Genomic DNA, 25,997 nt, shown 5'->3' on the forward strand with positions numbered 1-25,997 from the left:
CCAAACTTTGTTTGTACAACTATAACAATCACAATGTGTTTATCAAAAAGAAAGTTTAAATACAAAACAATAGTTAAATACAACCTTGGAATAATAGTAGCTAACACACTTGTAGCTATTTTCCTCTACATTTCTGCTTATTTACTCATAACTTTCTGTATACTGTTTCTGCTCAAATTGTATAGAGCCTTCCCCCACCTGCACCCCCTTCAGTAAAACCACACCTATTGACTTACTCCACCCAATAAACTGGTCTTGTGACCATACATAGGAGGAAGAAGGGCAAGCCTACAAATGGATAAATACTGATTTGTTCTACCTATTATTTTGGCTAAAAGGTGTATTTGAGTTAGTGTATCCTCCTGAAATGGCTATTACTACAATCAAAGAGGACAAAGATATTCAAGACTATGTAAGAAGAAAGGAAGAAGACTTTTACAGGTTGAATAGTTTTGGGGGCTTTTATGCTTATTCTAGTGTCCCTCTCTAGAGAGACATAAAGAATTGCCTACCTATAGTTATAATTATTCAGTTTGTGTCCTTCTTCTATGCTATATATAACAAACAACTTTGAGTACTTCCCAGTCCCATTTACTCGGTTACTTGACAGTTTGTTAGTCCACTTCTTCTAGTCCCCTACACATGTGTGTGATAACAAAATAAGGAGAAACCAGGCCTAATTAGTGATAAGCTTGCTTGTTATAATCGTGCAGCTAAAACTTTCAGAGGTGACTGCAGATTGAAACTATTGCCTTTATTTTTAGTGCTCAACTTGGCACACCTTAACATGACCTGACTTTGAAAGTGTAGGTGCTCAATAATTCCTGCAAGTGAAAGCTGTTTACAGTATATCCAGTTGAATATACAAAAACTAAGGCATGCAAAATCACTCCTGAAAAATCTTGACCACATTTGTGCACAATTTAGTGCTAATCTAAAATTACTTTTGCAGTATAGATTTCTGAAAAATTACTATTTTGAGACAGGAGGCAAGGCTTTTCCAATATTGCTATGTCTCATGATTTTATCATGACTGTAGTGATTTTGTGGTATTTTTAATGTCTCATGAAAACATGCTGAATAGTGCCAATGCATCAATTTCCCCTTATTCAAAATGGCCACCAACTACTATTAATGGATCTGAAGCCACCAAGATGGCCACTGTTTTCCTACAGTTCCTCTGCATATGGTAGTGAGGCTGCCCATTAGAAAGTTGGCAGCCCTCTCCCACTGTTTTCACTGAGATTGAAGCCATCTCTGCAGGCAAAATGGCTGCTGTTCTGTGGTTTAGGGAGCTAGACAGGACATGGGGACCATGAGGAGCAGCAGAAACACTGTGAATGGGGGAGAATAAGGTAGAGCAGCAAGTGGATCTACAGGCTGCATGGGGCTGAGGGGGTGCAGAGTAAAGTGATGGGGGAAAGAATGGCAGCAGCACTCCTACCCTAGGTAGTGGTTGGGAAGGGGAGGCCCCTCTGAGCAACATGGAGAAGACAGTTATGCCAACTCTTGCAAACTGATCATGAGTTAGGGCATTTTTTTGGGTACTTGCAGGAGGAGCACTGCTGTCATGTGAGAAGTTTCTCTGAGCTGTGACTTTTTTTCAGGGCTGGGCAATGGCATCCTGGCAAAGTCCTGTGTGAGTACCTTGCAATTGAGGATATTACAGACCTGCCCTGCCTACACATACGGTCCTAAAGCAGGCAGAGGGACCTGGGTTGAGGGGAAGCAGCGATGTGATGCTACTCAGCCTGGGCAGAGGAGAAGTCCTGGGGAAGCAGGGGGTGGTGTGTCACAGGTGGAAAAGTCCCAGGGCAGCAAGAGACAAGGAGGTGTTTCTGTTGGGTGAAGACCCTTATCTCAAGGGGTGTGCAGAGTACGTGGAGTCTCCATCTGAGCATCCAAGGAGAGGATTGCATGTTGTGTGCATTACTGGTTGACTTGTCATTCTGACATTATCACACATTGGCGGAGGAATAAAGGGGGAGTTAAGAAATCAAAGACCTTTTAAAATACTGATTAAAAAACTGATTTTTCTGGGCCAATCTTTCCTCTTTAGAGGTTTGTCTCGTGACTTTTGATCTCTTGAGGGTGGCAATCCTGTTCTTGTTTTTGTTTAAACTCTAGAACACTGTTTTATCTCGCTAAGTTACTAACTTTCATAATATTCAGCCTTTAAAGGGTGGGTAGTTCTCTTTAGCTAATGCTGTTTACTGGCTACAATGTTGTGTATCTTTCTTTGCCTTTCCTCAAAACTGCTGCTATTTTCCATTTTGTTTGATGGAAGTGAGCCCACATTACCCTCAGCTGAATTGTGTAGGATTTTGAGGGTGAAAGTATGGCTGCCCTTAGAGAAGATGGCTCACCCCCATTCGTTCCAGCGGGGAATGAAGGCAGTTGGCTGTCAGGGAAAATGGCTGCTTCTTTGAATGGTCCGATATAGCCGGAAGAAAGGCTGTGGTGAGCACTATTGGAAGGGCTGAGAAGGGAGGGCCTTGGAATCTGGAAGGGCAGGGAAGACTGGGAAACTTGGAGGGGGCGGGGAGGGGCAGGCTCGCTGGACGTAGAGCAGCAGTGGGACAGAGCTCCCAGACAGAGGTGGGTAGAGTCCTTCAATCAGGTCGGGGGAGGCCCTCATTTTTGCGTATATGTACTTAATGGTGATAGTACATTGCATGTGCAACTCAAGCCCCCCAGGCTGCTTTCCAGGCTCTTACAGGGATATTCCCTGAGGCAAGGGGTTTGGATTTTTGTGCCGCCACGCTAGGTGGATACCAGAGTCAGGGCATGGCGTTCAGGAGACGCGGCGTGCCTGGCCGAGGGAACATTCGTTTCCCCGCCCCTCCCCACGCTGCATCTTGGATGTGTATCCTCCACCTCTCCCAGCTGTGGCTGTTTCATACAGCACTCTTGTTCGCAGCTTTCTTCCCCCGTCACGGGTCGGGATCGCCCTGAGGCCCCCCGCCGCCGCCTCCGGTTTCCTGGCGGGAAGGAGAGGACGGGAGGAGGCGGCCCTGCCACTGCGCGCGAAAGCTCTGCCCAAGTCTCTGTTAGTGAGCGCACGCGCTGTCTCGAGCCAGCCTCCCCTTTTCTCACGTGACCCCTCTTCTCCTCTCTCTCTCGGCTCCATATTGAATTTGAAACTGAAGGAAACGAGTCTGGTCACAAAATGGAGGTAATCGCCGCCACCGCGTTAGCGCTGCGTGAAGGGATCGGGGCTGCTGTCTGGCCAGACACGAGGGAGGGGTAGTGAAGCCGCCTCCCGCCGCGCTGCTTTCCCGGCGGGGCTCCATGCGGGTGGATTTGGGACGGGAGCGCAGGCAGCTGGGTGTGTTGGGGGGGCTGGTGGCAAAACGCCACCCTCCCCCCTGTTCTTCCCCCGGCCCAGCCGCCTCGGCGCTGCGAAATGGCGCACCGACCGGGGGTGGGGGAAGGGCTGCGCTTCATGCTCCAGCCCCTCAAGCAATGGGGCTGCAGCCGCCATTTTGCCGCCCTCTGAGCTTTCTACTCTCCGGGGGTGGGGGAGGGAGGGAGATTGACACTATGGGCCCGGCCAGGAAACAGCAATGCTCGTAATATCCTTATCGCCGGGAGGGTGGGGGTGGAGAGTGAGCCCTGGCCCTCCAGTAAAATCCCCAACGCGCGCACCCAAGGGAGGGGCGTAATTTCCAGCATTGCCCCCTCTCCCGGCAGCGACAAACAGTCTCCAGTCGGCACCCGAGAAAGCGGCTGTTCCAGCCTAAGACGGGGGGTGGGGAGCGATAAACACCCCGCAGCCCACAGCTGCAAAATGCCATCCTACTTCCATTCCCCCCCCTCCCCCCGGCAGAGAACCGCAAAATGCCATCCTTCTCACTGCACCTCCTGGGGGAGGTATACGTGACACCTCCACACCCCCAGAAGAGTCTTGCAGTTGCACCCACAGCAGCACAATCCTCACTGTCGCCACGGAGGGACTAACGCCTAAAGCCAAAGTCTGTCCCACCCACCAAAACAACCAACATGCAGCTGCCACGACTCTGGGAAGAGTCTCCCTCACGTAATTTGATCCAAAGCCCGCTGAAGTCAATCAGACTCCTATTGACTTCAGTAGATTTTTGGATCTGGCCCACACTGAGAATAAGATACAAAGCAAATCCTACCACCATCCATGGAAGATCTTGTAATGCCCCAACTGTGGGAGAGAACTATTGCACAGCTGTTCCTTTCTCTGCAATCCATTGGGGAGGGATGTGGGTATTCCTTCCCAGTAGAAACTCACAGCAAGATTCCACCACTCCGTTTCTCAGGTATCCAGGCCTGAAGCGTGTAAAAGCAACTAGAAGAAAGGGAGAACCTGGCTGCCTCCATTAGTAACTGCTACTGCATAAGAGGCAGAGAGGAAACTCCAGACGGTAGTATAACAGGTCAGAATAACTTTCCATGTAAGCAATTGTTTTAGTTGCCTAAGGGATGTTGCACAGTTTGCATATGGTAGGGGAACTGTCCTACTGACATTTAACAGTGTGGATCATGATTAATAAAGCTTGAAAATCCATAGTGTTCCTAATCAGATATTTTCCTGCTCTTCACCAGAGATAATGCTGCTTATATTGGGAATAGGTTATCTGCAACAGTGTAAACCATTTACATTGTTTCTAGCCCAGTTTTAATTCTGTTTATGAAACTATGTTTTAAAGGAATCTTCAGATATATTTGCAATATATTATCCTTGTCAGAATTGGCTTAACTACAGCTGTGTTTAAATGCAGTGTCCTAACTTTGTGTGAAACACATTGTAGACATAGCACTGCCAAATGTCATGCATGATCGCAAGCCCATCAGGCCTGTCTGCATCCCAGTTGATATCTCATGCATTCAGCTGGCCTCTAAGCAGACAGTAGTATCTCCTTCTGGTCTCCTGTGTTCATTGTGGCACCAGATTTCGGGCAACCTCTCTACCCCTCCTGCTAGTGCTGGCCTGCATTGAGCCTAGCTGGTGGTGACAACAGCTGCTGATAGGAAATTGAGGGATTTAGAACTTTAAAAAGGCACAATAGAGGTCTAAAATGGGGAACAGATTGGGGAATCTCATCCCACACCTCTAACAACTCCCCCAGGCCTGTGCTAGCATGCATGAAAACCCACACACGCTCCCCTTTGGCAGCCCCTGACTGCCTCCAATTCCTGGTTCCACCACTTCCAGCTACCTATAATTCCTTGCTTCTGAAGTGTATAGGGAATAGACTCCTATTTTCTCCAACATCTGCTGTAAGGAATCTTGAGAGAGAAATTGGTGACTTTTACCTCTGAAATGACATGTATGAAGCTGCACAAAACTTAGCAGTGAGGTAGACCATGTTCGAGGACAACAGAGATGCTCTGATGGTACTTCATAAATGCTCCTATAAAAGCTTTTGCTTCTAAACAGGGTGGATTATTTTAAATCACAGCGTTTAAATTTTGATTAAAATCTGGTCAAATTAAAGTTTTATCTAAATCTTGTGGGGTGTTGTTTTTTTTTTTTTTTTTAAGTTTACAGGATAAATGTTCATTCTCATTTAATGTAGAATCAAAACTTTTATCTATTGCATGCATTAAATGTGTAGACTGCCTACCTAAAAAGCGAATAGTTCTGTTTGGTAACTTGCACATGTGGTGATCAAGCAGTTACTTGGTTTACTAATTACATTTTTCAAATACCATTGTTGGAATAATCCATAAAATTGCTCCTGATTTACTAGATTCTACATTGCTATATTTCACTGAATAAGTTAACTGTATTGTTAAAATTAAATCTAAAACCAACATACAATATTAAAACTATCTTTCCCTTATTGGGGGTTCTTATTAGTAACAAAATATTTTGCATACTTTGTTATATGGGATAATTTTAGATTATGATACTACTTGCCCTCTGAAGAACTGTACATCTGACTCTTACTAACTGGGGTCTCTGCCTTTTCCAGGATATTCTTTAGTGCCTGAAATAAAAAATGTACACTGAAATCACTAATTTTTATATATCCTGTAAAAGACAGTATATAAAAGCTAAATTTAGTAAACTGACTGAATTATCACCAGGGCAGAGAGAAAATGCCCTTGTGTTTTTCAGCTTATACTTTACTCCCATGTTGGAATACATTTACCAGAATATTTCTCTGCTGAGTAGATTATATTGTAAATTTCGTATGGTGACTAAAAAGTTTAGATGTTGACTAAATCTGTGTGCAGTTGTTTCCAGCTATTAATTTAAAAGTGTAGAGGAAATTGGGGGACTAAATTTCAGTGTTAACTGAAATAGCTAGGGAGCAGAGGGGACATGCTGTCCTTCACTTGTTAAAGGACAATAATCTAGTACAGGGGTTCTCAAAATTCATTGCACCGTGACCCCATTCTGACAACAAAAATTACTACATGACTTCACAAGGAGGGACAGAAGCCTGAGCCTGCCCAAGCCCCGCTGCGGGGGGAATGGGGGAAGCAAAGCTGAAGCCCAAGGGTTTTAGCCGGGGGGGGGACGGGGACCTGTAACCTGAGCCCCACTATCCGAGGCTGAAGCCTTTGGGTTTTGGCTTCAGCCCTGGGTATTGGGCCTCGGGTTTCGGCTTCAGTCCTGGGCCTCAGCAAGTCTAACGCCATCCCTGGCGACCCCATTAAAACGGCGTCCTGACCCACTTTGGGGTCCCGACCCACAGTTTGAGAACTGCTGATTTAGCACGTGAGCTCAGACGCTTTTCAATTTTGAAGATTGTCTTGTTGACTACCTCCCTTATTTGTGACTGCATGTGCCCTTGGTAACTGTAAGCAGTTGTTTACAAGACAGGTATTAGAAATGTTATAGGTTTTTAGCTTTAATGAAACTTACAATGGGAAACAAAGATGAGGCAAAAACATGTGACCAGTTGTACTCTACATACAGATCAGTAGTGGTCAACTGATCACTATTTTGGACTTTCTGAACTAGCAGAAACCCACAGTGGCATTAGAGGATTCTTGCATTAATGTCTAAAGTAAAGCATTAGAGCAATATTTGCTGTTATGGCAATGGTTTTTCCCATGTTATAGTGCTCCAGTCTTGTAGGCTACTTGCTCAGTGAGTAGAACACAAGGGGAAACATACCCAGTAAAGTAGGGAAATCATCCTGTTAACAAACAATATTTGTTAAACATTGGAGGCTTTAAAGCAATGGTGGGCAACCTGCGGTTTACCCTGATGGGCTGCAGGTTGCCCACCACTCCTTTAAAGGATATCAGGAACAGAATCTAAGACGAGAAATAAAATTTTATGTAGTAAGGTGGATATCTGCTGTTGTATAGTTATCATGTCAGATTTCATGGTGTTTTATAAATCAGCTCTGAAACATGTTTTCAGACCTCACTTCCCTAACTAGCAATTAGAGTAACTATCTTAAAAATAACCTAAAGGTTAAACACAAACAAATCCTGTTGTTGCACTCTTCCTCTAAGCTTCCATCTACTGGCTCATAACTTGTTCTATTTTTTTTTATAGAGCTTTACCCCACTGGCATACCCTGTCCCCCTTAGTAAAGCCACTCTTTTGTTCCAGCCCATGGAAAGGCCTGCTTCTTTACATATGGGGAAGAAAGACCCACAGAGGTAAATACTGACTCACTGCTTGTTACCTAGGTTAAAAGGAGCAATTGAGTTAGTGCATCCTTCCAAAATGTCTGGGATCAAAGAGGAGAGAGATATTGAAGACTACAAGAGGAAAGGAAGAAGATCTTCACAGGTAGTGTTTCCTTTATTTCTTAAATTAATTCTGGTTCTCCTGTGTGGGTAGATGAGTCTTGTCTGTCTGTATGAATGTTTCTATGCCAGGTATATAACAACACTACACCATTCATGCCTGGTGGGCTCTATTAACCACTTGTTCAGACACTCCTATCCCTTGCATTACAAAAACCGAAACAAAACAAGGTCTGAACAACAAACTTGTTTACTAAAATGTTATGTGTAGTTTATTACTTCTGCAGGATAGACTCTGAGAACAAGATAAAATCTATACTTCTATACAGTTACTATAACAATTTATCTTACAAATGTCCTCAAAGTTGCCAATTTTCACTATTGATTGAGGTGTTTTCTGCTTTACTGTTTATGATCACAGGAGCATCAGCAGTAAATGAATGAATTCTTGATCTTGTTCAGAATTCCTTCCATTGCTCTCATGGGAGGCAAGACAGGCTATCTGTAACTAAAATGAACAACGTTCCTTACAACCTCTGAGAATGGAAGTGAGACTATACCTTGTGGAAGTGACAACTTCCCTATCAGGTCCCTCAGTCTTTTCTCGAAACTAAAAATGCCTAGGTTTTGTAACCTTTCCTTATAGGTCAGGCTTTCTAAACCTTTTATCACTTCTGTTCCTCTCCTTTGGACTCACTCCAATTTACCTGCATCTTTTCTAAAGTGTGGCACCCAGAACCGGACCCAGTACTCCAGCTGAAGCCTCACCAGTGCCAATTACAGTTGAAAAGTTACTTCCTGTGTCTTATGTACAACACTCCTGTTAATACACCCAAGAATACGAGCCCTTTTAAACTTCTTCATACTGTCTCATTCAATTTGATCTATTATACCCCCCCAGATACTTTTCAGTGGTACTACCACCTTGCCATTTGTTCCCCATTTTGTAGTTGTGCGTAATGATATTTTGTACCAAAAGTGGTCATTAAACCTTTTAAAAACAATGCCATAACTATTACATTTTATCCAAAGATGCAAAAAAGTAACATCAGTCACTCAGCTTCTGAACCCACAAGCACAAAATGAGTTTAATGTCATTTTAGGGCTGCAGATTTCATGGTGGTGAAAGTGTTATGGATGTGGTTTCTCTGACTGCCATGCAGGAAGGCTCTAGGTGGGTTGGCCTGCCAGCCTGGTGAAGAGGGGAGGCCCTGAGGATGGGGGTATGTCAGAACAAGCCTGCCCCACATTCACCCCTCAGTGGTTGGCTCCTATGGGGTTGGGCCTGGTTCTCCATTCAGGGCTTTGCAACATGTGCACAGGATTGCAGTGCCACCACGACTGAGGGGTGACCAGGCCAAACCAGAGTGCTGATGTGATTCCATGCAGTAGATTGCAATATCCAGAGCAGGGAGCCAGGCTAAGTCCTACAGGATGTAGGAGCTGCCACTGGTATGAATGTAGGGCAGGCTTGCTCTTCAGCCTCCATCCCCTTCCTCATTGGGCCAAGATTAGAGTTGCTGTGTAGAGGATAATGATACTGTTGTGGATGTCAGTGCCCCCTCAGCAGGGTGAGGAGGAGAACACAACAGAGGAAAGGCTGTAGATGCTGGCCTATGATTTTAAGGTATTATGTTAAAGTATTTTATAAAAAATCATAACCTATGGCTTTTACTAAATTTACCATGGTTGTGCTGATTTTCTTGATTAAAAATGCCATGACAAATCTGCAGCCAGTTTTCCAGAGGACAAGTGTGTCCACCAAACACTGTCACTAACTGTCAGTCTTACTTTTGGACTCTGAAAATACTTAGCAGTTGAATAGGCTTGAAGATTGTGCTTCCATATCTTATTCTTAGCTAGGGTTGGTCCCTGCAGATCAGTTTATATACACTGACAGTGCCAACACAAGCTTCTCCACAATTCCTATCTGCATGCCTTTTTTCCTGTTGATAAAGGATACTGATATCTGGGGCTGTGAAAAGAGCACCTGTAAATAATCTGGGAAAACACTGTAATCTAGAAGGGTGTTCCTCAGAAGCTGTTGTGCTATAAATATGAAACAAATGAACTGGTGTTGGAGCTGCTTCCCAAAAGTTAATTTGATGTTGCATTTAAGTGCCTTTTAGTCTTCAGTGGCAGGCTTGCAACATCTCCAGACAAAGTAGGATTCTTATGGAGTGCTGTGCGGGCTTGCAGAGGGGGTTTTGGCAGCGGTCTCCATATGTAGGTGGAAATGCTAGGATCTGGGGGTGCCTGTGCAAAGGAAGTACAGAGACTTAAGGAAGACACAGCGTTCGCGCCCGGCTGTGTCTTGTATTTCGCCCCTTCCTCATGCGTGCCTGTTGTGGCTGCTTAGTACAACGATCCTGGGGGCATCAAACAGAAAACGTTGGTTTCGCACATGGGGCCAGAGACGCTGCTCCCAGAGGAGACACCGTCAGGTCGTTGGAGACGGAGAAAGAGGAATAGCCATCGCCCTCGCTCTCCTCCCCTTGCCAGTAAGCGACAGCTGGGTGCGCGCGCTGGTTTCAAGCCCGCCTTTCCCCTATCACGTGATCCCTCTTTCCTCTCTGCTCCATATTGAGGCGAGGGTGAACGCGGCGACTTGTGTCCGGTCACAAAATGGAGGTAACCGCCGCCGCGTTACCGCCGCGCGGAGGGAGCGTGGCAACTGACCTAGACTGCCGGGAGGGAGGAGGGAGGCTGGCGGCGGAGCGTGCTGCCTGTGCCGGGTCGCAGCACAGACTGGCCGCTTCTCGTTCCGGAATGCGCCCCCTGCATAGGCGTCTCGGCGCCGCGAAATGGCGCGCAGGCCCTCAGTGTGGGCTTGGGGGAGGTTACCCTTCTCCTATGTAAGGGGCTGCGTTTCCTTTTCATTGTAACCGTCCGCTCGGGAAGAGAACAGGCTGAACGTAGCTGACAGGAGAAGTGTAATATTCAGCATAATCTTCAGTCTTGGAGACTAACACTACAGTCCATTCCACACACGCTTGAGGGACAATGCTGATCCCATCCCCAGGAAACTAACATCCAGAAAACCCCAGCCATCCGTCCCCATAGCGAATGAAATCCTTAACAAGGTACCCCTGCTTCGCAAGCGACAAACTCACAGGGGGAAGAAAAAAAACTTTCTGGAGAGCTTCTCTAAAATAGAAGCATCCCCCTTTCAGAACTCTCATGCCAAAAAAAATCACCATGAGGAGAGTTCAGTACCCAGCAAAATACTTCCTGCCTCCGGGAGAAATTAATACACCGAGATCTATTCCTTCTTGCCCAGTGAGAACACAGTGAAATCCCAAGGAAAGACTGCAGTGTGTGCACCAACCAGGGGGAGAATGTGACAGAATTCCCCTTCCACCAAGAATGACTCTTTTCAGTTCTCCAGTCGTGTTCCTGGAGCATAAGCTAAGACCTGAATTTCTCTATTTGTATAATTATATTAAAATGGCAGACCTGCTACATGTCAAAGAACAAAAGGGACCCAGGTCCACTTTTTCTCTTTGCAGGTCCCTTTTAACAAAGGAGGAACCCAGCTCAGTTTCTCTGTTAGCATGCTGAACTGCCAAACAAAATTCATGTTGAGATAGCTTTTCTTCACACTTCCTTTTGCTCCATTAATCTGAGCAGGCAAGTTTGAAATATTCAAGACCTTTACTTCTATAAATTCAGTGCCTGCTAAGACTAAAGCAGACAGGCACAGCAGGGAAAGGAGTGTGTACATATACAATCAAAAACAAAGCTAGCTAATGTAAATGTAAAAAACATGTTGTAGGTTAAATACTGAGTCTTCATGTAAAATTATGAATGCTGCTGATTACACTATATTGCAGTTAGTATCATGCAGTAATTGCACTATGACTAAACTTGAACCTTTAAAAATTTTAAATACAGATGTAACTAAAGTATTTGAAGTAAAGGTACTCAAATATTTTCAGAGTCTGGACCATTTAAAGTATTTCAAGAACCATGTCTCTCACTTGCAGTCACAGGACCCCTGAAACCCTCCCCTCTCCACTTAACCATTACATAGTATTTGTATAGTAACTAAGTCAGTTTAAAATATAAAACTAATGGGGGGGGGGGAATGCTTTTGCTACCTATACAGTTTCTCAACTGAAAATGAGAGCCAGCTCTTCATGAACCACCAGCCATAGGTCTTTGCACTATAGTTTGGAACCCACTTAATTGAATATTTCCCAGAAGTGGTACAAAATTCAGTCTTAAGCATTTGTTTGCTAAGCACTCTTGAACAAGTAACTTACAAATATGTTGTCCTTCAAAGCAGCCAAATTGCATTCACTCAAAGGGAAAAACATTTTTTCTGAAAAAAGCCAAATGACCTTCCCTAACCTGAGAGGAGGACTGGAATGATCTACTTGCAGATTGGAGTGGGAGATCACATCTGTCTGAGGCCAGGGTTACTTGATCCATATAGTTGTATCTACAATCAGCCGTCCTTCAGCTTGCCCTGTATCTGCCCCACATTAGCCTGTTGGGAGCAAATGCAATGGGTCCCTCATGCACATCCCCACTGTAGGGCTTTAATTGTGCACAGGGCCTTATGCCAGCACTCCACTCTGGGGTGTTTCCTATTTCTTATTTTGTGACTAATGCTTTCATGAAACATTAAAATATTCTTCTGCTTTTTCCACATGAGCTGTTGTATGAGTTGCCCAGTAGACTTAGAGATGGTATCAACTTGAAAAACACTCTTAATTTTTAACCTACTGTGTAGTTTAGTAAAACCTGTGGTTACAATAATTGGGAAGTTTGCCAAAAAATGTTGTACATTGTCAGTACTTTGTCAGTTATCTCCTTCATTGCTTGTAAGTCGCTTGAAACTAATAGGAAGGAGAAAACCCCTTACATCTTTAAACTTAAAAACAAAATTGAAAATATACTGTTAAAGAATGCCCTGAGAAGCTGTGCTCTGGAAAACTAAACTGCATTTAATTTTAATAGCTTACATTAAAATTTAGCTCAACTAAACTAGAAACAAGCTTTTCCTTACTTTTGTTTTCCAGTAGATGTTCCTCCAGCTTTAACCTTGTTTGATGGGCACAGCTCAAGAAAGCATCTTGGGGCCAATTTTTCACACAGCACTGTTGTGAGACTTAGTGTTTCAAGATACTTTACAATGTGGCTTTTTAAAAAAGTTTGTTGAATGAAGACCTAAAGTAAGCTTACACTTAATTCAAATTTCCAAAAATGTCTTAAATTTGATCTACAAAAGTAAGTCATAGAACATGTTCTAACATGACCTAAATGTTCTTTAAAAATACTTGTAGTTGCTTCACTAATATTGGGCAGCACTTTGGTGTTGTATAAGAGTCATATTTTAAGAGCTGTCTTCACATGTTCATGCAGCTTTTTGCAGCAGTTTAACTAAATCTGTTTTTAAAATAACAGCTTCAAATAAATCAGTGCAACTCTGCCATTTAGACAAGACCTTGTTTCGCTCTTGGACAAGGTGTGGGCCACGGTGCTTTTTGTTATACTTTCAGCCTAACCTAGCTAATGGCTGGTGGTGGTTGGAATTCTTGCTGTCTAGTCAGAAAGGTTGGCAAAGGAGAAATTTGAATCTTGCTATAATAAAGCTTTTACAACTTTATTTGCCTCTGTACAGGGGCCAAGATGCTCAAAAAGTGACTGACTTTTATATCTTAGTTTTTGGTTGCTTATCTTGAAAGATCCCATCCTCTGAAAATTTGGGCCCCTTTATAGTATGTCAAGTTGGGCTCCCAAAATCACTGGTCACTTAAATCTAGCAAAACAGCATGTTCTCAGACCACTGAGACTCTGGTCTTCAGTTTCTTGACAGTGCCTTTTGGCTTGGGGTGTCTTGCTTTATTTTTAACCCTGTAGAAGCTATTTGTCAGTATATAGTGGTGGTTCACTTATAATGAAATCCATGGGGTATAGTTCCTGAAACTTGTAGATCAAATAGCATTAACATGCCATAGATACTTGGATACACTTTAAAAATAAACTGTTTGATACTCTTGTATCTAGCTCTAGGTAGGACCAAATTTGTTAATATTAAAATTCAAAACCAGAATTCTAGCCTTCTAAACAAAACCACAGATCACTAAAGAAGTTAACTGAAATTACTTACAGCTGTTCTTCACCGAATGTTAAACATTTTTTATTGTTGTGAACAAAAATAATTTTATGTAAATATTTATATTATGAAAAAAAACTCAGAAGAATTGTTAGTAATGCTACCAAACTTAACTTTACAGGACATAAGTGTTTGGTGTGGCTTTATGAGAGAATGTCTTGTTTTTGCAGGGCCATGACCCAAAGGAGCCAGAACAGTTGAGAAAACTGTTCATTGGAGGCCTGAGCTTTGAAACAACAGATGATAGCTTAAGAGAACATTTTGAAAAATGGGGCACGCTCACAGACTGTGTGGTAAGTTGTCATAATTCAAAAAATGTTTCTGAAACAATGTAAATATCTAAATGTAGTAAGGTGATACTATGTCTCTTATGCTCTTGTAGGTGATGAGAGACCCACAAACAAAACGTTCCAGAGGCTTTGGCTTTGTGACATACTCCTGTGTGGAAGAGGTAGATGCTGCAATGAGTGCTCGACCACATAAAGTTGATGGGCGTGTGGTTGAGCCCAAGAGAGCAGTTTCTAGAGAAGTAAGTTAATCCATTTAATTTGTACTGAGTATATCAAGTCCTGAGAGATATAAAGTACTAAATATAATTTCTGGCCTTCTAGGATTCTGTAAAGCCTGGAGCACACTTAACAGTAAAGAAAATATTTGTTGGTGGAATTAAAGAAGATACAGAAGAGTATAATTTAAGAGACTACTTTGAAAAATATGGCAAGATTGAAACTATAGAAGTCATGGAAGATAGGCAGAGTGGAAAGAAAAGAGGATTTGCTTTTGTAACTTTTGATGATCATGATACAGTGGATAAAATTGTTGGTATGTGACTGTTATAGAATGTGAAATTACTTGAAATAGTATAACTCTGATTTTACATAGACCTGAACCATGCATGGAATGTGTTATTAGTAAGCAAGTAGTTGACTGAAAGCACACTACAAAAAATGTATTGCATGCAGTATAATCTTTGCTTTTAACCTGTGCTTATGCTTTTATTTAAGCTTTGTGTAGCTCATGTTCTAGTGGACAGTGAAAACGAGAAACTATTTCAAAATTTGTTTATTTTTTAGTTCAGAAATATCATACTATAAATGGACATAATTGTGAAGTGAAAAAAGCACTTTCTAAGCAAGAGATGCAGACTGCTAGCTCACAGAGAGGTGAGTTTGGGGTGGTGCGTAATGGGATATTTTTACGTAATTAGTTGGCATTTCATTTACTATATGTAAAATGTCTTGTAGGTCGCGGGAGTGGCTCAGGCAACTTCATGGGTCGTGGAAGTTTTGGAGGAGGAGGAGGAGGTGGTGGTGGTGGTGGAAATTTCAGCCGAGGAGGAAACTTTGGTGGCAGAGGTAGATGATTGAGTCTCTTTCATATTTCATCAAAATGAGATGTTGGCTCAACCAGACTTGTATTTGTTCATGAAAACCTCTTTTCGTTGGTCCAGGAGGCTATGGTGGTGGCGGTGGTGGTGGGAGAAGTGGAAGCTTCGGAAGTGGTGATGGATATAATGGATTTGGCGATGGTAAGCATATCCTAATACCACTTGATCAGAACTGTCTTTGGACTTGGAAAATGAGATTATTTTGGCAGTGATTGTTTACTTGGATATTGTGCAACATGAGTTGAATGACTTCCTTTGTTTGTTTTTTCTGGCGCAATTTCATTTTACCTAGAGATGAGCAGGTTGGTTAAAATGAAACTGATCCAAGTGCAAACTGAGCCTTAAACACATCTACATTTAAGTAAATGATAGTCAAATATGCATTGAGCAAAAACAGTTAAATGAAAGTTAACTTCTTTCTAGTCCCTATGCCTGCTATTGCATGAAACCTCAAGTGTCAGATATGACAAGATTACCTGGAAGTTGACTTAATATCTGAGGTTCATATGTAAAAGATTTCATAAACTTGTAATCTTTGCTGACTTGGGTTTGGATAAGCCTCCAAATGCATGTCTGGACAGAACTTCTAGACGTTACACATCTCGCTGATGGACAAGTGGCACTTCTGCCTCTGAAAACAATAGAGGAAATAGTCCACTGTTCTATTTTAGACCTGATCTTGCAAACACATGTGAAGTAGTCACATTGAGATCAGTGGTCTACTCTTGTGTGTAAAGTTACTCCCCAAAGAAATGTTTGCAGGATTGGTCCCTTATGCAGTATATTGATTTGAATCTTTTTCAGCGTGCATTTATTTATTATTTATTTATTTATTTATTTTATTTATAAAAATAAATAAATCAAGAACATATGGCAGTGATGCAAATATAATTAAAGATACTTTATTGCTTTTGGTACAGACAAATGAACTAATGTGTTGTGACTTATCTAGCTATTAATTTATCAAAGAATATTCTTGTAGCTGAAGAAAACATAGCATTTCAGTTGCAGCATACTTACTCTTTCTACATAAATCAGCACTTAAATTTTTGTGGTACACTGACTAGTCTTTCTTTTTTAGGTGGGAACTATGGAGGTGGCCCTGGTTACAGTAGTAGAGGGGGTTATGGTGGTGGTGGAGGAGGAGGACCAGGATACGGAAACCCAGGTGGTGGATATGGTGGCAGTGGTGGTGGTGGAGGAGGAGGTGGATACGATGGTTACAATGAAGGAGGAAATTTTGGTGGCGGTAAGTAGTAGTTGCAGATCTTTCAAATGTAGCTCATAAATCTAAACTCTATAGAACCTAAAATTATGGCATATAGTAACGCTTCTAGAAATGACAGAGGTTAGGCTTTGGCCCCAAATATAATCAACATAAGGGTATTGCAGAGGGGGTAAGAGAATTTTCCTTATGTTTATACTTAATTGTACAGTCTTCCATTGCTCAGGAATTCTTATAAAGAGCAATGACCATAATTTGTGAGGGAGGGAAGCAGATAGAGGAGAGACTTTCGTCTAATGTCTTGAGTGAGGAGGAGTAGAGCGTTCCCAGGACTATGCCCAACTTAATATATCAAAATTCTGTATAACGTGGCATGAAGGTATTCAGTTTCATCTTTCAAAACCTGCAGTGTACTGCTATTTTGGCCAGTAAGTTAAGATATGAAACTTCCCTTTCTCCATCCTCCACAAGGTTTGAACATCAAAGTCTGTATAAGACATTTAAATACTAACACTAAGTATTCCAGTTTATTGCATTTTCTTTCATTAAGAAATGAATGCAAAATTACTAATTAGACTGTAAAAGTCAGGAAATTAGTCACTACCACTGTCGTATCTTGATATGTAAGCTATTTTTGACAATTAAGCTTATTAGCCTCAAACCACCAACATAAATTAATAGAGGGATTACATACAGCTTAATTATTAGCAAAAGGTTGCTTTGCTAACAAGAACCTGTGTTATGAATGGCTAAGGAGGGAGGGGCATTTTTGAAAACTTGAACTATCACCAATGTCTATAGATGCAGCTTTCAATGAGGACACTCAGTGTTGTATAATTGTGTATTGGAACAAAGACAAGGTCTACAGTACACGTTTTTGCTAGTATAGCTGTATTGGTCAGGAGAGTGATCCCTTATCAACATAGCTGTGCTGGTAAAAATCCTTACTGTGGGATGCAGGTACACTGGAAAAACTTTTTTTTTTTCTGGATGTAGCGTACATCCCTTGGTGTCTGGAATAAGATATGCCAGCAAAAGCAGTTGTGAAGGTACAAGCTGAACTTATACTAAGAGCACTCTGCCATTGTAATATACCCCTATAGCTATACCCACAAAGCCCACCTAGGGCTCGTCTGTGGGGGTGTGAGTTGCAATATGCACTAAACCATTGTGCTGTAAATGCCCTGTGTAGACCTTGCTAGCATGAGCATAAAAGCTACCTAGTTCACATTCATATACTCCTGGCAATGCATGCCACAGCTCACTCCTGTGGCCTGCCCTGGGGGCTGTGTAGACCTGGCCAAAGGATGAGTCCGTTTTGAAAGGTAACTAAGACCCTATCAACAACAAAAATGTCTTTCCACTAATTTCAATCAGCTTGATTGGAAACTCTTCCAAACACATTACAATTGTCTATATAGGTATTTTATATCTTATGAGCTTATCTGGCTTGATTGGAAATTTTTTTGCTCATGTTGACAGGCTTTATGGGGCTTTTATACTCTCAGGCATTGCAGTGATTAATAGGATTAGCTCACTGATTAACAAGTTGGCTTTTCAGTTGATTTAGTTAAGCCGGTGGAGCCCCTTTGGCAGAAACTTTCTTAAATCAGTGAAGGAATGGCTAACATAAATTTATCTAAACTCGGTCATATTAGTTCAGCCACTCCTAAACTGACTTAAGAGCCCCCCACAAAGGCATTGCAGTAGTTAAACCAGATAGTGTTTTTGTTAAGTAGGTGGCTAACCAAGCCATTAATGGTTAACTGGCCTTTTTGGATCTAGACTGAGGAGTGGGGCCTGAGGTGATAGACGAGGTTTTTTTTCTATAAAGAAAAAATCCAAGCTCTCTTCAGTCTTCCTGGATAACTTCTCTTCCAGGTCTGGTTGGTAGCTAGTTAGCAACTTTCAAGGACTTGAAAGGGGTTCATCTTGTTTAACTGTTATCTCTAACTGTAGAACCTTCATCTACCTATTCTTTCGGCAACTAATATAGCAGTATTTGTGGGTTCCTACTACAAGTTCTGCCTTAAAGAGATACTGAATTACAGGTGAAAGGTAATTAATTTTGGTAATTATGGTTAGGGTGCCTCAGTAGAAAAACTTATTTTCTGCCTTAATGGAGGTAGAAATAGGAGTGACACAATGATGTGGACGCTTGGTCAAAGGTGCGAGGTAGTACATGTTCTCTTCCCCAAGATGGTGTTGAAAGTTGGACTGGCATGGGTTAGTGTGAGGCTGTGGAAAGCCATATGACCAGAATTGTGTAAAACTCAATTATAAACACTAACTTGTCCACATTGCTCTCCCTCATAAGAAAGTTAAGATCACATCTGATTTAGGGGGAAGTAAGAAATGGATGTTTCACATTTTTTCTTTTGTTGGTGGGGAGGGGAGAGAACCTCTATGTTGAGGGCTACATTAACAATACCAGTTTTGAGTTTGCCTTTCACTTTTGTAGCTTAAGTATACAATCAGAGGCCAATTGGAGGGGTTCTTCAGGTTTTTGTGTTTGAAGCTGCCTTAGATGGTAAATTTGGGATGATTAAAAATAAATAAAATTTGTTTCAGGTAACTATGGTGGCAGTGGAAACTATAACGATTTTGGCAATTATAGTGGACAACAGCAGTCAAACTATGGACCCATGAAAGGAGGTGGCAGTTTTGGTGGCAGAAGCTCAGGCAGTCCCTATGGTGGTAAATATAACTCCTTTGAGCAACAAATTTTAAACGCTTGCGAAGAAATTTTACATAAATACATATATATATGTTACTCCTAGGTGGTTATGGATCTGGAGGTGGCAGTGGTGGCTATGGTGGCCGAAGATTCTAAACTGAACCAGAAAAAGGGTGGGTATATTTATATATATATATATATATATATATATATATATATGTAGATGACGACAATGATGAAGAATATACAGCTGTTCACTGAGTAATAATTTTCTTATCCTGTATTCAACAGGCTACAGTTCTTAGCAGGAGAGAGAGAGCGAGGAGTTGTCAGGAAAGCTGCAGGTTACTTTGAGACAGTCGTCCCAAATGCATTAGAGGAACTGTAAAATCTGCCACAGAAGGAACGATGATCCATAGTCAGAAAAGTTACTGCAGCTTAAACAGAAAAACCCTTCTTGTTCAGGACTGCCATAGCCACAGTTTGCAAAAAAGTGCAGCTATTGATTAATGCAATGTAGTGTCAATTAGATGTACATTCCTGAGGTCTTCTATCTGTTGTAGCTTTGTCTTTCTTTCTTTTTTTTTTTCTTTCATTACATCAGGTATATTGCCCTGTAAATCGTGGTAGTGGTACCAGGAATAAAAAACAATTAAGGAATTTTTAACTTTTCAATATTTGTGTAGTTCAGTTTTTCCACATTTTAGTTCAGACTTTAACAAAAATAAAGAAATGTAGTTTAGGGTGTTTCTTGTTAATAGAGAAGATTGATGCATTTCTCAATTACCATTTTGTGTTAACTTTAACTGTAGAAACACCTGCTGATTTGCAGTCTTAAGGGGTCTAGTCTCAATGTATATATAACTCACATTGACATGAGTTATATATATATATATATGCAAATAGAGAACATATGTTGCATAATTTTGTTTAGATGTATTAGGATTGAGTTATTTAAACTAGTGTTTGTGAATGATAGAATTAAGCTTACTCTCAAATGAAAATTTCAAATTACTTTTTGGTTTGTGCATATTTTTTAATTTGTAGTTCTGTATTACTTAGTGTTGGCTCTGCAAGAAAATAAGGCATGATAAATATTTTAACAAGACTCTCTTTAGCTACATTCAAACTGCCTCCAGTCTCATTTTGAGATATGTAGGGGATATCTGCAGTCTCTTGTTCTGGGTGAAGAGGAGATGGACTTGCTTTTACCTTTTTCAAATTCTTGTAAAGCTCAAAAGGGTGAAACTCAAGTGCCTATTACCCTAGGGTATGAAGTTAGATATTTTTGTGGATGAAATTGTGCTTTGAAGAGAGCAGCCATGATGTCTTTCTCTTGAATTAACTATTTCATTTGAACTTGCTGTTGTAGTGAGAGAATAGGTATATGTTGTAAAACAATTTAATGGCTATATGCTTCCTTGTATACACCCTAGGCATTTTTTCTGGACACATCCTTCTGACTTGGAGCAAAGATTAGCACAGGTATAATCCCTGACAGTCTCAGGTAATTCATTAAAAAGCCTCATGATGATGGGCAAACTGTCATAGTTCAAGTAATTTACTTCTGACGATATGGGTTCAAGTAAGGGATTTAGGGTTATTTGAAAATAAACTTGGTCATATTTTAGTGGCAGGAAATCTTTAGTTCCATTGTTTGGGCTAGATTTGATACCAGTGTCAGTTTGCTTCAGAGATGCACATAATCAATTCAGATATGGGTGGTGGTGGTGTATTAAAGTGGAATACAAGCAGAATAACTGGATAGGTGACAGTAATGCTGAAAACGATCTGGGGGTTATAGTGGATCACAAATGAGTCAACAATAATGCATTTGCAAAAAGGGCTAATATCATTCTGGGGAGTATTAACAGAAGTTTCTCCATGTAGGATATGGGAGGGGAGAGAGGGATGGTGTTTATTACTCCTCTTTGCTTGGCACTGGTAAGGCCTCAGCTAGAGCATTTTGTGTCTAGTTCTGCGTGCCACACTTCAAGAAAGATGTGGATAAATTGGAGAGTTAACAAATAAAAGGCTTAGAAAACCTGACATATGAGGAAAGGCTAAAAACACTGGGCATGCTTAGTCTTGGGAAAAGAACATTGAAGGGGGACCTGATAAGTCTTCAGCAATATTAAGGGTATTTACAAAAAGGATGGTAATAAATTGTTCTCAATATGTCCTGAAGGTAGGACAAGCAGTAATGGGCTTAATCTGCAGCAAGGGAGATTTAGGTTGGCTATTAGGAAATCCTGTTTAACAATAACAATAGTTGAGTTCTGGAATAGGTTTCCAAAAGAGGCTCTGGAAAATCCGCATCATTTAGAAGCCTTTTAAGAACATGTTTGACAAAAACCTATCAAGGATTGTCTAGGTTTACTTGGTCCTACCTCAGCACAGGGAAATGAAGTTGATGACCTCTGAAGGTCCCTTTCAGTCTGCCATTTCGGAGATTGTGGTATATAGCCCTAGCAAGTATGCTTAATGCCTTACTCTGAACTCCAAATTCAGGCACTGGTCATCCTTTCCTCTACTTGATTTGACTTTTCTCTCAACTCTGCCAGAGCAGTGCTTTCTGTCATACAGGCCCAGAAGAGTAGGGATACAGTCAGTAGAAGAAAACCCCAGACATTTGACAGTATGTGATGCTCGAATTGCTCTCAACTGTTTCACCTCTGAGTCAATGTGCAGTATAAGGTAAATGCAATTCCAGCACAGGAATCCATCTTCAAAGATGTTATGAAATGGCTTAAGTTACGACCAGTCAAACTACAATAAGTTACTATTTAAGAGGTTGTAGAAGAAATCAAAATTATTAAACAGTGTTGCCAAACATTGTTATGGGAGTGTGTTCAAATTTCAGAATACTAAAGAAACAAGGAACACTGTCAAGGTTGGTAGGCACCAAACTGGATTTTTCTCCTCTGCTCAGGTTTTTTTCCTGTGGGAATGTTCTAAAATTTTTATCTGTAGTTTTAAAAAAAAAACCCAGTAGTCCAGTATCTGCATGAATCCAGACTATAGTAAAATGGCATGCATTGAAATGGGAGTTGAAAAGGTAGCACTTAGATTTAAATCACCTCCAAGGAGCCTGTAGAGAATGGCCAAACTTAAAAGATACATCAGATCTGGCATCTGATCTGGATACTTTCAAAATTGTGGGTGAGTTCTGCAGTCACACAACATTTCAGATCACTCCTTGACTTGCATGTGCAAATTCTTGCTAACAAGGAGTTTGGGTAGACTTGGATCTGCATCTGATTGTAGGAAAAGAATTAGGATGGGTTGAGGTAAAGTCTTGACAGTGTTCTTTTTAACAAGGCCTCTGTAGTTGCCCTGTAACACTTACTACATTAGTTTCAAGATTGATTATAAACAAGACTCATTTGCAACTTTAAACAGTTGAAGTCTGCAAGTGAACTGTTCCTAAGTGGGTGGGGTAGCTTAGTTGTGGTATGCAATATGGAAAAGTGTAAGCTGTGAGACAGTGATTAACCAGCTTTAAGAACCTAGGATGTACTTCTTAGCAAAGTATGGATCAAAGGACTCAGACAGGACTTCAGCAGCCTATTGAGTATGGACAAGTCAGCATAATTAAAGAATGACAAGGCAGCGGCAGCAGCAGCAGCTTCAACTTCCAGAGAAGTGAAGGCATAAGATACTGTGCTGATAGTGAGCAGCTTTCCAAAGGCTAGTTAAATCTGCTGAAATATCGAAGAAAGTCTAGCAAGAGTTCTTCACCTTTTGGAGCCTCCTTGAGTGATAGCCACTTGAGTTGACACAAAATCAATAGGTCTAGCATTTAGACCTGAAAGGAAGGGCAATGAGATAGGTAAGGTTTGCCTTTAAAAATTTTTCATGAATTAGAATAGTAGTGGTTTTTTAAACAAGGTAAGAGTAATTTTTTTACATTGCAGGTTGAATGAGAAGCTGCTGCTTGACAAAATGAGGAATGTCTTGCATATCGTCTTCAGTTCAAAGGTTTCTGACTAGGTAAGACTTGTCATGTGCAACAAGCATCTGATCATGACCCTTTAACTTGCTCCCTTACATAGATTTTTTTTTTTTCCCCTCCCCTCTCTCCTTTTTATTAACTTGAGTGAGCTTTTTTCCTAGATCGGAGAAAGAAGTATATTAGCAAATCACAGCATTTGCTGCCTTTTTAAGTTTTTTGTTTGTGGACATGAGCCTCCAAATTTCAGAATACTGTTTTGTTATAATCTACCATCTGCCTTAAGCAAGCAAAGTAGAAACAGATGGTATGAGCTGGATCAGAAGGAACAAACCACTTCTCAGAATTAAAGATATTTTGGGGGGGGTTGAAAGCAGTTCTGTATAATTCATTTCTCAACTCTGTCTTGCAATGATATGTGGATCAGTAATTGAGCAGTGGACAAAAGTCTTCCCGCTGTTAAGAGAGCTTCTAAACAACCTTTTGACCATCATTCAAAATAGTCTTTAACATGGTGACTGTAGAGTAATGCAGATGAAAGCATTTCTCCTATTAACGAGAACAATGATCTAACCCTTTGCAAAAGTCTAGGGTCATTAACGGCATTAGTAATTAGCAAAGGAAATGACACATCAGGATATGTAGGTTCAGTCTCATTTTTCTGGCTCTTGCAGTTTTTTCCTTAGACTGTCCTATAACAAGTAGGGATCACTTAAAGTGGATTTTAGCTCAAAACAATGCTTTTATTTATTTGGGGACAGAACAATAAAATAACTTGTTCTCTCTAATTTGCACACCAGTCCTTGACTCTTGGACACTTGCTTGCTGGGTTGGGGTTTTTGTTTTTGTGGTTTTCTTTTTTTTTCCCCCCCCTTCCCTGTGTTCATCTCTCTAGATCTGAAGCTGTCATGGTGGGGAATGTTTCTGTTGTAGCCCTTTTTTACACTGGAGTCTAGGACCTGTTTTTATTTAAACTTTTCAGTCAGATAAAGTAAAAGTAAAAACTAGTCAATATTTTAAGACTTTGAGTGAACAGTCAGAGTTCAAGTACAACGCAGCCAGTATTGTGTGCTTAAATTGCACTAAAATGAAAAATTCAAATGAACACATTTCACTTAAACAGTTTTAGTTGTTAAGTGTTCATATATGGATTTTGATTAGTGCTAGAATCCCACCAGTTGAGTCCTGTCAGCACCTGCCTCTGAGCACCTAAAAATCCAACCTTTGAAAACACAGTGAATCATTGTTAAATTTTTTAGTTTTCATTGACTCATTTGATAACTCTATTAAAGATTTTTTTTCTACAGTCAAATGTATTTTAGATGGCATGTTTGTAAACACCATGAAAATTTCACTTAATTGTCATTCATTTAATTTATAATTATGCACTATTTTCCCCCACCCTAGGTTGAGCCAAGGTTGAAAAGGTAGCTTTGTGTACTGAGGCAGAAGGTTCTCAATACCTGTCATAGTTAGAGTTACTAAATACCCTTGTTGCTGGTTACCAGGTGCATGCTTTCTTAGCCAGAGGTTGCAAACTGCTTGTGCCTGCCTGCTGTAACCTTCCCAACCCTGGCTAAGAGGAATCTCTTCTGAATGCACATGATAAACAAAGGGTCACTTTGTAGATTAGTTTCAGAATAGCAGCCGCGTTAGTCTGTATCCGCAAAAAGAAAAGGAGTACTTGTGGCACCTTAGAGACTAACAAATTTATTCGAGCATAAGCTTTCAATGCATGCATCCGATGAAGTGAGCTGTAGCTCACGAAAGCTTATGCTCAAATAAATTTGTTAGTCTCTAAGGTGCCACAAGTACTCTTTTTCTTTTTTCTAGATTAGATCATCCATTGATTTGCTGCAGCCTGCCTATAACATCTTCAGGTGCTAAGAACATATGGGGTATCTAGGTATACAGTTCCAGGAAAGTATTTAGTTCATTGATGGTAAGATTGATATATTGGTGGTTCTTCCGATGACTCCAGAAAATAGCTACAAAACATCATTCTTTTCTGTAAATTTACGTGCTTTGGAGGTCTTCTTAATATTTTAAATGTAAAGCTTGGATATCAGAGTTTCTGAAATTAGCATCTCAATATGGATATATAAATATTGAACGAATTTACTTCTGCTTACTGTCTTCCAATTGTTTGTTTTTAGTTTCATCAGACAAGGAGATGAACAAATTACCTTAAAGAAAAGTTGGACAGATGGTATACCTGAATATCTGAACTTCCAGGTAATATTTACATAGGCACTTTAAAGAGTGAGGATTGTCCTGTTTTCATGACCAGCACTTTCCTTTCTCCAAACTGGGATCCGCTTCAGATATTGGAACCAATTTACTTGGTGCAGTTGCTGAATTAGCAATAGCTGCCGTGCTTGTGAACAAAGTAACTGCCATACCAGTTTCTAATTGGTTGCTTTGTAAAGTACTTTAGGATACCAAGAGTGTGAAATTTGCTAGATAAAATCAGCTTATAATAGAGAGAATAAATCTTAATTTTCTGTCCTTCCTATCCAGGATAAAGAGTTACAAGGCATTTTTTCCTACATTGCAACTGTAATGGGAAATTTCATTAAATACTTAAAAGTATGAAAACTCTTCAATATGTGTATATATTTTTAAATGTCCCCTCCATTCTGTGTGTGTGGACTGCCCTGTTTCCCAACAGGGACCCAGTTTGATATAGAGTGAGACTGAAATTTGGTTTGCCGCTAGAAACTTTGGAAATCAGTCTGAAAGTTTTTAATTAAACTGGTTATCTTATATTACAACTTTGAAACAGTCTGGTTTCCAGTACTTTAATGGTTGGAGGGAAAGATTGTAGTCCTTCCCTGCATCAGAATGTCACAGTGCCTTGGCTTACTGTCTCTTGGCTATATGTTTAAGACACTTTAAATGTTTTATTCATTGTACAGTCTGGAGTATTCCTTTAAATATCGA

General features: G+C 40.9%; 1 protein-coding gene and 1 long non-coding RNA gene across 6 annotated transcripts in view; one reads left to right on the forward strand and one right to left on the reverse strand.

The window, feature by feature from the left end:
• Window positions 1-4,407, reverse strand: part of LOC141996011 (uncharacterized) — a 467,623-nt gene extending 463,216 nt beyond the window's left edge. The window contains exon 1 of the long non-coding RNA XR_012641459.1: window positions 4,143-4,407. This is a non-coding gene — a long non-coding RNA (uncharacterized LOC141996011). The remainder of the gene's footprint in view (window positions 1-4,142) is intronic.
• HNRNPA3 (heterogeneous nuclear ribonucleoprotein A3) lies at window positions 2,513-21,247 on the forward strand. Of its 5 annotated transcripts, XM_074967648.1 has the most exons (14): window positions 2,513-2,598; window positions 3,150-3,175; window positions 4,290-4,406; window positions 7,630-7,732; window positions 13,984-14,106; window positions 14,196-14,342; window positions 14,425-14,635; window positions 14,887-14,976; window positions 15,058-15,168; window positions 15,264-15,341; window positions 16,282-16,449; window positions 18,997-19,122; window positions 19,206-19,275; window positions 19,394-21,247. In XM_074967648.1, the coding sequence occupies exons 4-13, from the start codon at window positions 7,667-7,669 to the stop codon at window positions 19,256-19,258; spliced, it is 1,173 nt and encodes a 390-aa protein (XP_074823749.1). In that variant the 5' UTR covers window positions 2,513-2,598; window positions 3,150-3,175; window positions 4,290-4,406; window positions 7,630-7,666; the 3' UTR covers window positions 19,259-19,275; window positions 19,394-21,247. The 5 variants fall into 5 exon arrangements, with proteins under 5 accessions (XP_074823749.1, XP_074823750.1, XP_074823748.1 ...); XM_074967649.1 differs by lacking the exon at window positions 3,150-3,175 and having other exon boundaries at window positions 2,532-2,598; XM_074967647.1 differs by lacking the exon at window positions 2,513-2,598 and having other exon boundaries at window positions 3,053-3,175.
• The last annotated feature ends 4,750 nt before the right edge of the window (window positions 21,248-25,997 follow it).

Source organism: Natator depressus, chromosome 11 (assembly GCF_965152275.1).
Source record: "Natator depressus isolate rNatDep1 chromosome 11, rNatDep2.hap1, whole genome shotgun sequence".
In the NCBI taxonomy this organism is placed as follows: Eukaryota; Metazoa; Chordata; order Testudines; family Cheloniidae; genus Natator; species Natator depressus.